The sequence below is a fragment of the Photinus pyralis genome, unplaced genomic scaffold (assembly GCF_008802855.1).
Source record: "Photinus pyralis isolate 1611_PpyrPB1 unplaced genomic scaffold, Ppyr1.3 Ppyr1.4_LG4, whole genome shotgun sequence".
Lineage (NCBI taxonomy): Eukaryota > Metazoa > Arthropoda > Insecta > Coleoptera > Lampyridae > Photinus > Photinus pyralis.
In genome coordinates this window covers 49,194,286-49,210,502 of record NW_022170511.1, presented here as the reverse complement: position 1 = coordinate 49,210,502, position 16,217 = coordinate 49,194,286, and the positions used below count along the sequence as shown (strand labels likewise).

Here is a 16,217-nt window from a genome sequence, read left to right as displayed (position 1 = left end):
CAGACCCCAAAAAAATGATTTTTAGCTTAACGTCTGTGTGTGGGTGGGCGAGTGAGGGTGTGTATGTGGTTCGTTTTTTGTTAACACGATAACTAAAAAACCCCTGAACCATTGAATAAAACCTGAACCGATTTGGACGAAATTTGGGGTGCATATAGGATGGTATGGGGAATCGAAAACGTTCTATCTTGGTTTTGATCCGTAACCATCTTCATGGTTGTTGAGGGTGTCAACAATTTAAAAGAGCCATAACGGCTTCAAAATTAAAAAAAAAATTTTTTTGCTGAGAAAACATTTTTAACTGTTTTTAGTTTACAGAACTTTCATTTGGTACATCGGCTCCCGAAAATTCGGTATATTTCGGTGAAAAAGCAGTATATTCAAAATTATATGATAATATTAGAGTAGGATTTATAGAGCAATATGAAAGAAATGATGTTAAGAACATATTTACGACATGTGTAAGTACCTAAATCAAATAAAACAAATAATTGAAAATTACGTTCGGCGAGACCCGCCGCGGGCCGCAGGTCGCTTACCGCTGGCCTATTGTTATTTAATTTTAAAAGAATGATATTCTATTTGTATCTACAGCAGGGTTTACAGTTATAAAACAGAAAAGTGTTTCCGCCCGGGATCGAACCGGGGACCTTCCGCGTGTTAGGCGGATGTGATAACCACTACACCACGGAAACTTGCTTACGAGTTACGTTGCTAGAAATATATTGGGTTAAGCCCGTCATTTTATTTATTTAAAATTTATTAATAGGCACACCATAGACTAAAAATAATTAGTTAATTGACACACCAATACTACCAACAACTGTAAATGACAAATAATTTGAGATTATAAAAAACTGGTTGTTTCCGCCCGGGTTCGAACCGGGGACCTTTCGCGTGTGAAGCGAACGTGATAACCGCTACACTACGGAAACTTGTTATTTATTAGGCGTAAGATGTAAGAATATAAGCTACAAATACAAATTGTTATTCTAATCCATTGACTACTGATTAATATTAGTACTCAATAATTTAACTTGGTATGTTTATTGGTTATATTAGTATATAACCAATAAACATAAGTATATGCGATCAAAAAATAATTGCTGTAGAGCCACCTTTGGAATTATTGTTTAAATAGGAAATCATATTTAATTTGTACTTCCAAAGGCGACTCGACGTCAATCCTTTTTTGATTTCCCGTTAATAGGAATGGGATTTAACCACATGTATACATTTTCAATGTCGATTCACATTGCTTCAATAAATTGAAACGAATTTTGGTGTCGAGCCCTCAATACTGTATGTAAATACATATATAAAACAGGGGCCTTTTATTGAAACCCCCTTGCGCTTTCCATAATAAAATCTATCATCGAGTCATCAGGTGCACGTTAAATAAAAAACATTCAGTCTGGCTATCCATCTTCTTCGACTTGGGGGGTAATCACTCTCTTAATTGATCGTTTTTTTAGTTCGATTACTTGATGTGCCATTCATGCTACCTATACATTTAGTCCTATTATACATTATTTTAAAAGAAGGTATATGTAGGTACCTACTGAAGTTGATGTACCTATGTCTCCATTTCGTCGTCCGTGGAGTGAATAAGGTAGAAGTTATAAAATTGTACGAATTCAAAACGGATACAATAGAATTTAAATTCAATGAGTCCGTTTTTAATTCGTGTCGTACAGTAGGTACCTCGTCCTGATGGTTTTGACGGACATTTTGAACGTTATTGCACTTGCAGTTATTTAACTAATTTGTAAACAAGTATAAATTATTAAATTTAATAAGCGTCAAAGGCAAATAATCAAACGTAATCGCTGTTTTTTTAGGTAATTCCAAGGCATATCTGATTTATTGTAAAATGAACCTTTTTATTTTGTCGATTTTTACGGTTTTGAAAAACGGAGTATTATAATTAATAGTATGAACAGATGCAGTATTTTTTTCTAAAAAAAAACGTATTTAGACTTTTGCTCTAAAATAATTTGGGGAGCTAGTAATTGACTATAAAGAAATTACCATTGGAATCCCTATGCTGCGTCGCGCTAGGCACCACCCGGTATATATATCTATAGACAGAGTGGCCCAACGAGAAGTATACAGAGGGCTTTTAGGGTATTAAATTTAGAAATTTCGAAAAATCCTCGAACACGTCAATTTTGTATTCGAGGGGGACAACTTTTGGAATACAAATCACGAACCCAAGTCTTCACCCCTCTACGTAGGGTGCTTAACCCCTAAAATTTTAAATGGAATCCTATGACAAATGGCACATTATTTGAAAGCCAATTTAATCGTGATTATTTGTTGCTTTGCTTTTTAAATTCTATTGATTCGTTTCGGAGAACTGACAGTAGTCAGGAATCTGGGTATCAAAAAGCCGCTTCTAAAATAGTGCCACCTGCACTCGAAGATATACATTTGGAAAAATACGTATCTTGTGCAGAATTAGATGCCGATTCTGATTAAGAGGGCGCGATGGTCGCGGGGATTGCAAATAGCCAGAAAAAATAATTTCGCACTTCCCAAAAGTTAGAAATTTTACCTTTACATCGCATTTACGAAGTTATTTATGAATATTTTTCAAGTATTTGTGCACCATTCGAAAGCTCATTGTATTTGCCGTCTCACAGAACAACAAGTTAAAAAGTAATCGTAAACGATTTACATAAAGCGCATTTCCACTTGCATTCATTTCCCATTTGTAAGATGCAACTTCTGTTAAAATCGTAAAAATCCGGCCACAAATAGGAAAGATAGCGTTGCACATGGGCAATCCATTGTTGACGTGCTACTTCAATTTCAGTTTATGAGAAGAATTTCATTTCAATGCTTTTCTAAATAAGAGAGTTGGAAATGCGCATGCGCAAACCTAAATTTTGAAACTAATGTTAGATTTTCCTTTGTTCCAAGCGCCTAAGTATCAAATTTCACTTAAATGCTTCCATAGATAAAAAGTTGGCACTGCGCATGCGCAAAATAAAATTTTGAAACTGGCGCTAGATTTTCCTTTATTCCAAGTGCCTATGTATCACATTTCATTTAAATTCTTCCATATATAAAAATGTTGGCACTGCGCATGCGCAAAACCAAATTTTGAAACTGGAGTTTGATTTTCTTTTATTCCATGTGCCTATGTATCAAATTTCATTTAAATTCTTCCATAAATAAAACAGTTGCCACTGCGCATTCGCAAAACCAAATTTTGAAATTGGCGTTTGATTTTCCTTTATTCCAAGTGCCTATGTATCAAATTTCATTCAAATACTTTTATAAGTAAAAAAAGTTTGCAATTCGGTTTATAAATGGTCGAGATGCGAAAAGGGCACTGTGAATTTTGAATCGATTCGATTCAACTTTTGGCATTGCGTATTATTATGGCTAAAGCTATGCCCATATTGAATTTCATGCAATTCAGTTCATAACTAACGGAGATGTAAAAGCGATCGAACATTTCTAAACAAAGTTATCGTTCACACGGACAGATAGATGGACAGACAGACAAAGGAACAGACGGACAGATCAGCATGCAGACGACAGATAGCAATGCAAAATTATAAACGATCTCTAGGATCGTTAATAAACGGCAAAAGTGTAAAATTATGGAACATGTAAAAAACGGTTTTTTGTTTTTTTACAATAATTTTTTTTGTAAGCGGTACAGAAGAATTTCCTAGAAAATTTCCTTCCTTGGTACAAGACTCGACACCATAACGAACCAAATAGCGAAAAAAGTAGAACAATAGCTCTTAAGATAAAGAACTAGTAGCGTCGCAAAACGAGCGGACGGACGGACGGACAAAGTGGCCACAATAGCGCATTTTTTTTTATTTTTGTGGAAATGCGCTAAAAAGAAAGTAGTATATCAAACATACCTATACAGGCTGATTCAAATTCAAGGGCCACCATGCGGGAATCTCAGGAACTGTAAGAGATAGGTAGGTAGTTTAAATTTGGCAAAGTTGCGTATTTTGATGCTTAATAAAATGCAGTTTTGAAACTGAAAAAATTTCGGAGATATCCAGAAAAAAACGAAATTTTGCAAAATCGTTTTTATTTTTTACTGAAATTATTTAAAAAATATTTCTAAATAAATGACACATATGGCCACTCTTTTCCCTCTACAAGATGCTACTTTTAAATTTTAAGTTTGACGTTTCGTCTCCAGTCAAGCATCATCAATTTTGTTTTTTCTTATGGAAGTAATTTTTACTTTTTGTGTCATTTGATAGAAATTTTTTTTCTAATTTCAAAAATGTCACCAACATCACCATTTTTTTAATATTGTTAAAATATTTTCTTTTTTGCTTAGAAAACTTTATCTTGGGTAGTGCACGTACGTAGTTTCTTGCGTTTTTACGAATTAATAGCGCTATTTCTTATTAAAAGATAGTGATGTTTAGGTAGGTACATTTTTGAAATCAGAAAAAAGGTCTCTATCAAATGACAAAACTAAAAATTGCTTCCATAAGAAAAAACAAAGTTGATGATGATTAAGCGGAGACGAAACGTCAAAATTAAAATTTTTTAGCATCTTGTAGAGGGAAAAAAGTGGCCATAATAATGTGTCATTTCGAAATATCTTTTTTATTATACCTGAATCACAATCTCCGTTTTAAACACTCAAATGCGTGCGAAAAAAGGCCTTTAAAACACACGTGCTTTAAAGTTGCTAAGTAACGATACTTCAAGTATGACTTTTGAAACTGTCATCTGGATGAAATAAAAAATCCTCTTAGGTCGCTTTCTGTAAATGCAGAACATTTCTTTGGCTTTTGTGCCCATCCTTTGGTTGAAGCTTTCACAAACGCGCGTAATTTAGGGTATGCTTCCAAATCTGTTCCACTTTTTAATCGCAACATTGCTTGGAAGTTTTGAATGAATGCACCAAAATATAGAAGATTTAAATACAATTAACATTTCCTTCATGTATGCCAGCATTATCGATTAATTTAAGACTGTATTCGTAAGTAACTTCCTATTCATCCATGGAAACAACTTTTCATATTCTTTATAATAGGCTTTGCTGGAGTTGGATTTTGCACCTACCAACGTTTGTTTAGATTTTACAAGCGATTTAATGAACGGTGTATTATCTTTTTCAATGGAAATCGTTTAATTCACAAAGACGATGATTTTTATAAGCAAACGTCAAGTGACATTTCCATGGCAATCGTGAAATTACGAACACCCAGCCCACTTAATTAGACATGTATTCGAGTATAACGTCAATATGACTTCATTGTATGTCCTATTTTTAAATTATACTGCAGGTATAATAAAAAATACTATAAGATACACGTGTATAATTGGTCTTTAAAGCACTTGCAACGTTAACGGCACTCCGCTTTGCGTCGTGCCCTTAAACTCGTTGCGCGTGCTTTAAAGACTTGATTATACACTTGTATCTTAATATACTATTTATAACCTCAGTAAAAAATAAAAACGATTTTGCAAAATTTCGTTTTTTTCCGGATATCTCCGAAAGCAGCCGGAATTTTTTCAGTTTCAAAACTGCATTTTGTTAAATGTTAAGCATCACGCAACTTTGCCAAATTTAAACTACATACCTGTCTCTTACAGATCCCGAGCTCCCCATGGTGGCCCTCAAATTTGAATCAGCCTGATGTATAACAAACAAAAAGACAATAGGTACTTGATCTTTGCACTCTGTATACCGGATGTTCCTAAGTGTGATGATACGGAAGGGGCTGATTCCTTGACTTATAGTCAGGGCTACTTTTGTAAAAACCTAAATGCTAGAAGCATTTCGTGTAACAATTGAGGTAGGTACACCGCTAAATCCCATTCTACCTGTTGCCAAGTCTCAAAATAGATCGGAAGGGAGATAGGTATTCATGATGGCATCCAATATGGCGGTTTTTGGACCACTCTGGCGTATTCTCCTGCTAAAATACCCGATTTTTACAATTCAAGGGTCTGGACTCACGTGCGAGATCGGATATGGTACAAATGTGACTTCTCATATTTGTGCTGAAATTGTGCCAAATATTTGAGTTGTTCTAATTTTTTACAGAATAGGGTTACCTACATTCAAGATGCTTATATGTTGGATTCATCTTTTTTGACAGAGAATGCATTTAGTTCCTGGTGCTTGGTCTCGTAACGTAGGTACTTTTCTGGATTAGGGCTCGATTTCCGACCGCCTTTGAGATATTTCAGCGCTGGCATCTTTGTATTGGTAGAGAATGTGGCGTAGCACGTCCTGTGGCGGATAAAAATCGGGCATTTTAAATGGAGAATACGCCAGGCTGGTCCAAAAACCGCCATATTAGACGTCATCTTGAATACCGCCGTTCCGGTTCATTGTCAGACATAGATCCGCAAACACTTCTTTACCGATATACAGGGTATTCAATTTTCAAGATTTTTTAAACTTTTTTTATATCTCCTGCAGTTTTTGAGATTGAGATTCAGTTTCTGAAATATTAGTTACGCTGAAGGGCTTACATCATCGGTCATGTCAATGGTAGTGAGAATCTATCTACAAGATGGTGTTTTTTCAGAGGTTAGGTATGTTTCAGTTTCTATCCCTTAACCTTTTTTCGGTGCGCCACTGGTAGATTGCGAAACAAGAATTTAATTTTCTGATTTGTTTAGAACGTTTTTGGCCCCTTGTAATTTCTTCGTGTCTGTGATCGGTATCGAGAAAGAAATCCTTCCTTGCCGTTCTACAGGGTGTTAGGTATACCTATCTGCCATACACTTTATAATTTAAGCCTATAATGTATCAAATATTTACCAATACATTGCTGTGTAAACCGGTCCGTAGGCCAAAAAGACCGTACACAACACCTAACAAAACCTAGCTAGCTCAAACCCTTATACCTATTTCTCGGAACAAAACTTCTCCCCAGCACAGAGGAGGAATTCGACTCTTCTCTCAGATAGTGGGTTAGACCAAATACCAGAAATTATTTTTATAATCAATTTTTAACCGACATTAAGAGATAACACAAAATTAAAATACTAGGAAAAATAGAATTTTCTATCTTTTAAATACAATGAAAAGGCGATAAATAACATCCACCTGTCAATTAAATTAAGCGTTTACAATGATAACAGAATAAAAGCGATATAAATTCTCAGAAATCTACGTTAAATAAAATTAAAGATGAGATTAAAATGTAAACAATACAAACCTTGACCTCTTTTTCGTAACAATAATTTCTGTTGAAGTACTTAACGAACGATACAAAACAAAAATTTAAATTATGAAAATTAATTACATTGAAACCGCCCTTGTCCATTCTAGTTAATAATCCCAAAATTTCGTCCTGCCAGGCAAAATAACACAGCAACATACATGCATACATATATACAACGCCATTTGTCAAAACTGATAAAAACAAGATACACTATCCAAGTAAATCCAGCTGGCTTATTGGACCATATACAGGGTGGTGACTTGCGTCACGCATCATAGGGATTTCAATGTAACATTCATAACATGCCATTATTGGCTCCTCAAATTATTTTAGAGCAAAAATGTAAAAAGGTTTTTTGTAGAAAAATAGTTATTTGTATCACAAGTCCAGAAAATGGATGTTTGCGAGTGTGAGTAAGGTTGCAGGCCGAAGCGGAGCTGAGGCCTGCAATACGAATACTCGCAAAACATTTTTATGGACGTGTAATACACAAGATTTTTTGTGTCGAAGTAAAAAATTTGAGGGAACAACGTTCATTTTAAAATTTATATTTCTACCTCCTAAGCCGTCATACTTGCATTCAAATTTCCAATATTTCGATGTTATGTTGGTAGCACAGACAGTTGGCGGTTGGTAGCACAAGCATGTCAATTCACAACCGATATTTACCAGTGTTTATTCCACATTAATTGTGATTAAATGAATAAACAAAGCATTTACGTTAATTTAATTATTTTTACAAATTTCTAAAACGCTTAGCCCAGTCTTAAGAAGTTCATAACATTTAAAAGAAACTGCGCTAAAACTAATAAGTAGTAAGTTGATTTCAATGGGAAACATAACCTTGAAATTTATTTCAATTTCAGCTAGTGCTTACGGCTTACACCTATTTTGAGAATTGGGTTGCAATGTTTTCATTTGCCAATTGATTTATCATATTAATTCCATTACATATAAGAATTTGTTTGTTTGGATATCTACTTCTCGTTGGCTGTCGATTACGAGGAGAGCAGCAAGAGGGCCGATGATTGCTCCGTGCAAATCTACAATTTGGTGTATGCAGTGTCGTTTGATTATTATGGTCTTACTACACGGAAGTAACTGATGTCGGAAATTTTCATCATAGATATGAGCATAGATATTGACAAGAAACCGTTTTCATATGCGTACACCTCCTTTTCGGAAACTGTCATCTTCAGAGAAATATACTTGCTTGTAGATATATAATTTATGGAATAATGTATACAGTTTAATGTTAACAATGGCAGAAATAATAAATTGTTTTCACGAGGTTACGTATTGGTCATACTCGTATGACACATCAACATCTGCTGGGAAAAACCACACGAGAGGTATGCGATGTATGTCGAGATAGAGTCACTGTGGACCATATCTTAGTAGAGTGTCCAAAATACGCAGATCGGAGGAATGTGGCAGGTATGAGTGGAAACATTACTGAAGTCTTGGATGGGGGTGAGGAGAGTCTGAGGAGGGTGATGGATTTCCTAAAAAGTATCAATTTGTTTAGAATGCTTTAAATAAGAAGTAACGATTGAAGCAAATAAATTGGGCGTAAGACCTTTGTTGTCGTTGCCTTAAAAAAACTAAAAAAAAAAAAAAAAAAAATTACAAATCATATAGTGTCGTTACTCTTCATCCGTTTAGTGTTGTGTTTTTTGACTGCGTTAATTTACATGCGTAACCATTTGTTGGCATTCCTGGCATCGAGTGTGGAAGTAGGTAAACTTCAATTTCCTATACTTTCAATTAGCTCTCTGTTTTTTGCCATAAACCGTAAGTTTACCATCGGTAAACATGTACAAGTGTCATAACCGCACTAAACGAAAACTTGTAAGTGAAACTTACAATTCTTGATTAGGGTACTTACCTACCGCATTTACATATACGTATTACTATGTTACCTACCAAGCCATAAAGTGCTTAAAATGGAATTTGCACAAAAAATATGCCTATCATTCTAACAATTTAATTTAAATTTAGAACTGTCATTGCAAATTAAATCAATTCCACCAACCAATTTTTAGTGATATTTTTGCCGGCCTAGGCCAGCAAATCATAACTTTCTGGACTAATTTGGCTACAGAAAACAAAGCTTTGAAGCAGGGAGACACAAAAACTTTTTTACGTCAATTAACCGTATTAGTTTTCATTTTGTTTACCTAATAATAAAGACGGAAAATTGGAAAAATAAAACCCGCATCTTTTTCAATAATCTGTGATGTCATGGAATTTTATAATACAAAAACTACGCTAATATCCGACATGCATGCCATTGAATGTCTGCTATGAAACAAATCATATTCTATAAAAAAGTAGTATATTTAGAACAGCGAATTCAACATAAAGAAATACCAAATTACTAAAAACGGTTTCCTAATATAACAATTTACAATAAATGTTCGAATAAGTCACCATTAACTGCAATACAGTAACCAAGTCATTCATAAAATCCATTTCGAACTACTGCTAATTGATAACTGGATATCTTTTTGTTTTAGAAAATTCCATGGCATCGCAGATTATTGAAAAAGATGCGGGTTTTATTTTTTCCAATTTTCCCTCTTCCCCTTCTCTATGAAAAAAATTGAAAACTAATACGGTTGATTGGCGTATAAAAATTTTTTCTACAAACAACTTTAATACATTTTTGCTCTAAAATAATTTGGGGAGCCAATAATCGCATGTTATCGCATAGGTATTATCTTACATTGAAATCGCTATGATGCGTTACGCAAGTCACAACTCAGTATAGGGAATAATACCACATATACTCTATAAAAAATGAAAAACTATAGATACTTTCATTGAGTTACCTACCGAAAAATTTTTATTTTTTTCTAGATACAAAGCATAACCTATATTTCAAATTTGAGTGAAATATCTCAAAATCTGCAGGAGATATAAAGAGAAAACATAAAAAATCTTGAAATGTTAACACCCTGTAGATCGGTAACGAAGCGCTATATGTTTATATGAACTTTTAGTCAAAAATAAGCCACAGAATTAGCTTCTTCTGTATTTACATCACCTTTAGGAACACTCTTTATATAAGCAGGTTCATAAATTTCTTTGAGTGCACGAGCTGCTTTGTAATCGTTATTATAATGAGTACATACCTATACCTAGGTACCTACTTATGCAGGAGGCAGGAGTCCAACAGGAAATCTGATAAACGAGCAAAACTCGTATACCTATAGGTATAACTATACAGGGTGGTGACTTGCGTAACGCATCATAGGGATTTTAATGCAAAATTCATGCGATGCGATTATTGGCTCCCCAAATTATTTTAGAGCAGAATTGTATAGGTTTTTTGTACAAAAAAATTTTTTACGTCAATCAACAGTAGGTATTAGTTTTCAATTTTTTTCATATAAAGAAGGAAAATTGGAAAAATAAAACCCGCATCTTTTTCAATAATCAGTGATGTCATGGAAATTTCTAAAACAAAAAGATATCCAGTTATCAATTAGCAGTAGTTCGAAATGGATTTTATGATCGACTTGGTTACGGTCTTGCAGTTAATGGTGGCTTATTTCCATGGCATGACGGATATTGGCGTAGTTTTTGTAGGTATTATAAAAATCCATGGCATCACAGATTATTGAATAAGATGGGGGTTTTTTTTCCAATTTTCCGTCTTTATTATGCAAAAAATTGAAAACTAATACGGTTGATTGACGTAAAAAATTTTTGTTCTACAAAAAACCTTTAGGTAGGTATACAATTTTGCTCTAAAATAATTTGGGGAGTCAATAATCGCATGTTATGAATTTTACATTATGAAATCCATATGATGCGTTACCCAAGTCACCACCCAGTAGGTATATAGGGAATAATACCACATACATCATATACCTATATGTGTGTTTGCGATCTTACTTTTAACTAGAGGTATAAATTGGCTTTTACTTAATTGTAATTGCTCATTACAATCTATGTAATGCATATACATAGGTATATCTACCCAGGGACGGACCTAGACAAAAAAATTGGGGGGGCAGACATGACATTTTGCCAACTCAACTGTAAAAATTTCCAACTCAAACGGAGTAGTATCTATTAAGCATTAAGTGGTATTTCCAAGTCTAATAAATCACGTAGAAAATGTAGGATATACGGTCTCTAATACTAATTAAAAGCATTACCAAAATACCAACCTTGTGTTGAAGAAGAAGGAAGTGACTTTCCTATTAAAGAGTCCTTTTTTTTATAGATTTTGCCGCAATTCCCCATTCCTTCAATAGTCGATTTATTATACATTTACGATTTACCTACTTTCGCGGCATTCGCCAACTGGTAATGAAAATGACCAACTCTTGTCAAAATTGCCAACTAGTTAAGTATTGGAGGGGCAGCTAGCCCCCCCTTGCCCCCCCATAGATCCGTCGCTGTATCTACCAGGCAATTTGGCATGGCATATACCAATCACAGTATAGGTACCTAGTACCTACATTCAATGGTATGGCAGCATAGATTGCGAGCACGCGTATATATAGGCATAGGTATAAGTAGCCTATATAAATAGAGGTACCTAAGTACATCGAGTATGTCTTTAATCTTAGTTCATTGTGGAAGATGATGGTACCTACCTATAATACTAGGTACTTAATACCTAATCACACAACTAGTAGGTACTTAAGATGCCGTCAATTTTAGGTAATACTTATACACGTAGGTATAAACCACCAATTGCAATGATCAAATGGGTAGGGAGGGTATACCTACATACATATATAAGGTATAAACTTCCACCTACTCGAGTTCAAGTTCACCGTTTTAAGAATTATCAGTGCCATAAAAATGCCATGTATCTAATTATACCTAATGCAAGCAAACAAATAATGGCTCCTTAATTATCTCTTTCCCAAGTTTTGTAAGGCACTTGATGGGGTCTGTATGAAACTATAATGACGACGTATATATAAGTATATAGGCCTAGGTAAGAAAATGATAGTTATACCACAGATTTAAATCTGTGGTTATACATTCAATGTAGGTATACGTACCATAGAAATTTTTTAATAATAATCGACATATAGGGAGATAAATTTGTACATAACTAATTTTATAGGTATCACAAACTTATTCACACTCGGCACACGTCAGATCAATAATTAAACAACTCTGAGTAAGTAGTCATAGGTTATACTATACGGGTAGAAATACTATATCTACCTAATTATATAAACAGCTCTTCAATTACAGATTTCAGCGTCGGAAGGCTTTATACCTAACATCCAAACGCTAGCATGTGAATCTGCGCGTCACTGCATGCATCGAGAGCGTCAGATAACGCCATGTTGGACGCCAGCCCCACCTCTATTTAGTACTGGTTGATATACAGTTATCTGAATAGGCGGAGTTTTCCTATTTTCTCCTTTGATTGACAGTGCTTGATAGTATATGTTCAAGTTTTTTTTCTAATACCTACTATTTATACACATTCTGTTTTAGACAATTTCATGGACGATTTGATATGAGGAACATTGTAGTCCTTTGATAAAAGGGTGAAGTAAATTTTAAAAACGCTGATAAGTAGGTGTATTAATGACACCTTTATCTAATATCTGTAGGTAAGTATATTTATTATAAAAATTTGTGGTTAAAGTAGCGTCTGCTATAGAAAATTGTGAGAACATCTAATGCCTTTTCATGAACTGGTGTGCTTCCGTATAAACAGCGTTTTGAAATCCCTTTTTACAATTTCTTGTAAGGTATAGGTATAGGTAAGTTTTGCTTGTTACCTAAAGTAGATAATAAAATAAATAAAGGTAGGTACCTAATAAGGTAAATGACTTTCTATACTTTTACAAATTGTAGAATTAAGTTTCGTTATTATTAACGACAAGTAGCACAAATAAATTGCAAGCCATCGCAATTTGAATAAATTAAAGTTAAACCAAAACGTAAAAAGAAACGTTTCTGCTTGGACTGGAAGGAAAATGGGGTTTTTGCACAACAAAAAAGAATTCCGGCGCAGGAAAATGCTTTACGTACACTTTAAGAGCGTAACAAAAAATATTAGGTAGAACTTAGCAAAATAAGCACAATTTCTTTTAGCTCGACGTATGCTATTTTTAGGTTTTTCTGTGCGAATGCGGAAACTTAGTTATCTAGGGGTAAATAGTTCAGAGTCCTGCTGTAGATGTGAAAATTAACATACCATAAATTAGAAATAAACACAGGATCCTATATCAATAGGTATGAAACATGTAAACTGTAAAGCAGTCATATTCCTTTGACTTAACGCCTTTAAAAGCCCCGCCTACCATCAATAGATCCTAAAATATGACAGGGAAAGCGACATTACTATCTCGAGTGTTCAAGGGAGATGATAAAGCGAAAACATGACATATGCACGCATGCTCTTTGAATTACATGCGGGGGCGTGATCATAAGCTACCAAACTTTCAGTGTTTCTGATAAGAGTATAAAGTTGGGCAACGTGCGAGAGAGTGAGCGTATATGGGTATTCAGGATGTAAGTTGGAAATAGTTGCGTCGGAGAGTGGCGAACGTTACCGAAAGGACAATGGGAGTCCTGTAAGGGTCGGCCCGCGGCCCTGTGATGATATATAGAGTAGGCGACTTATGGTTAAACCGCGCTGGGAAGTGGCCCAGATTACAGGGACTTTACAGTATCAAGTCCTAACCCGATATCTGTACGGCCGCTAAGCGCTTAAGACTTTTTAATACTTTCATAGGATTTCGTGTAAAACCGCCTGATGCTCCTGTATTTGCACTGGCAGTGATTTGTAAGATATTAACGTCGCGGACACGGAACCGTTTTGTTGACAACGTGGAATTTGATGTGGATGAATCGCGGATTTAAGGACTCTTTCGGATTTTTCTATCGGATTTATACGGTCGTTACTTCATAAACTGTGATATTTAATGGTGATTGTTCATACAAATTGAGCTACCGGAAAATCTTCCCTTATCAATATTGGAAGGCAAGCATGGTATGTTAGAATGTTTTGTTTTTTTTTCGATTCCGCCGTATACCCCAATAATAAAATACAAGATATTTAATTTAGCAAGAGAGTTGAAAAAAAATCAGGCCTAAAAATATTCCCTTCTATAGCCATTTACTTGTCGGTAATTGATAATTAACTTAAATAAAATACCTATTATTGTTATCGGTAGCTAATGCGATATTTAATTATGACATAACGGGAAATATCCGCGCCGAACTCTCAGTTTCTATAGAAAAGTGCCCTCAACTTAACCCGCAATTTGTTTTACCTACCCATATCCGTGTTTATTTAACACATCTTAGCATCACATTTTATGTATACCTATCGAATAAGAAATAAGAATGTCAAGTACTAAAAATAGTGCGCACTCGATCGTTGTAGTATATACACAAAATCGCTAAAATCAAGTAGGTAGGCAATCCAGAAAATCTCTAGGATATATGTAGAAAAGCTTATAAGCTTTGAGCAAGTCCAGAAATCCTATGCGATCCGGGCACTTCATTTCAAAGCTCCCCGACTTAGCTAGTGATTTTCTCAGTTATATTACTTAAGTCTCCTTATTGCACCATCGCACGTGCATCACCCGACATATTGCCCTGCCATAATAAAATACGTAGACCGCCAACAAAAGGAGAACAAATCGAGTAAAAGTCAAATTATAAATGCAAATGAGAAAATAAATATCGTGAAGTGATTGGATGAAGGCAGTGTAAAATTAGTAGGTGGGAGACAAAGAGGGGATGAAAAGCTCAGGTTTAGTGTCCGCAAAGCTTTCGTACCAACGCCGGCGGCTCCGTCGCGACGCTCTTTATCCGATCTAAACCTGGCTAAAGCTGTTTTTAAGCTCCGTACCTTTTTTTCATGGACTTAACCGACTTTTGCTCTTTGTTCACGTCGCACCTGGATTTACTTACGATCTTTTAAGTTATCCGGGACACTTAGTGATTTTCTAACTGATTTGTGCATCTTTAAAAGGATTTTCTAGATTACTTTAAAGGGTTTGCAAATTAATTCGAGAACTTTTTCCTTTTAAATACACTCAAAGAGCTTTCAATTTAATTTAGTTTTTTGGAACACCTTATTTGCAAACGTCTTATACAACTTTTTGTTACAGGTGCTCAAATTATACGAACGGGTGCAATAATAAAATAAACGTTTCCTTCACGTATCTATATAAGAAAAATAGTCAAGCTGTATAAATACATAGGAATGGAGCGAATGGAATCGTTGTCGGATCCAGCGTTGTGTCTTCAAGACTTAGTTACGGGAGTCACAACATCATCGGCTGGTAGTGATTTACACAACGTTCATCACCTACACGATTCCGTTGCCACCGCTTCCGTAAGTTCCGCGATTTCTGGTATAATGAGTGGTGCTTCGGCTTCCGTATTAGGCCATCACGTTACGTCTCACGATCCACATCATCATGGAGTGGTCCACCCGCCAAGTTTACACCACGAACCGTTGGAGAAACTTAAACGTGGTGAGTTCGTAGATTTTTACTATGCGGGAAAATGATCGCAGCTATTATTAAACTGATTTTGGCAATTTGATCATTATTTATATTTTATAGGTATAATAAGTACCTACCTACCTATAGGTAGATACCTACCTAACTTTTTAACGATAAGATATAAGTAGGCGCTTTTTTCCCAACTCAATTAAAATAAATTTCCATAACTTTTTAGAACAGCTTGTGCGTTTTTAAATAACCAAAGTTGTTGTGATGGAATTTAGATTCTGGTATATATACCTACTACCATTGAATATACCTACCTACTACTACAAAATATACATGTAAAAGTAACAACAATCAGGAATAGTGCAGGTAGTTTGTAATCTACAAAAATGAGGAATTCCGCGCGACGGAAACTCAACTGTTTACTGGGTCATGGGAATAGGTATACTATACCACATAATTTTGCCTATGCAAGTCTATAGGTATCACCACTGTTTTTAAACTTATTATATTTACATTTATTTACATAGGTAGGTAAGTAGGTATCTTAAAGAACTGTTCGCTGCCACCACCGCTT

The 16,217-nt window shown here is 35.0% G+C and overlaps 1 protein-coding gene, 1 long non-coding RNA gene and 2 other non-coding genes across 4 annotated transcripts in view; 1 reads left to right on the top strand and 3 right to left on the bottom strand.

Annotated features, from left to right (window-relative positions):
* Window positions 1-622: 622 nt before the first annotated feature.
* Trnav-aac lies at window positions 623-695 on the bottom strand. Its single transcript has one exon. It is a non-coding gene; the product is annotated as a tRNA-Val (tRNA).
* Window positions 696-862: 167 nt separating this feature from the next.
* Trnav-cac lies at window positions 863-935 on the bottom strand. Its single transcript has one exon. It is a non-coding gene; the product is annotated as a tRNA-Val (tRNA).
* An 8,032-nt stretch (window positions 936-8,967) lies between these two features.
* On the bottom strand, window positions 8,968-9,171 carry LOC116169846. The gene is made up of 2 exons (XR_004145090.1): window positions 9,070-9,171; window positions 8,968-9,018 (listed from the first exon to the last, which is right to left on the bottom strand). It is a non-coding gene; the product is annotated as an uncharacterized LOC116169846 (long non-coding RNA).
* Window positions 9,172-13,119: 3,948 nt separating this feature from the next.
* LOC116169213 (pituitary homeobox homolog Ptx1-like) overlaps window positions 13,120-16,217 on the top strand; it is a 53,357-nt gene continuing 50,259 nt past the window's right edge. The window contains exons 1-3 of the mRNA XM_031485241.1: window positions 13,120-13,230; window positions 13,287-13,406; window positions 15,296-15,664. Coding sequence (XP_031341101.1) covers window positions 15,391-15,664 — 274 coding nt within the window. The 5' untranslated portion in view covers window positions 13,120-13,230; window positions 13,287-13,406; window positions 15,296-15,390. The remainder of the gene's footprint in view (window positions 13,231-13,286; window positions 13,407-15,295; window positions 15,665-16,217) is intronic.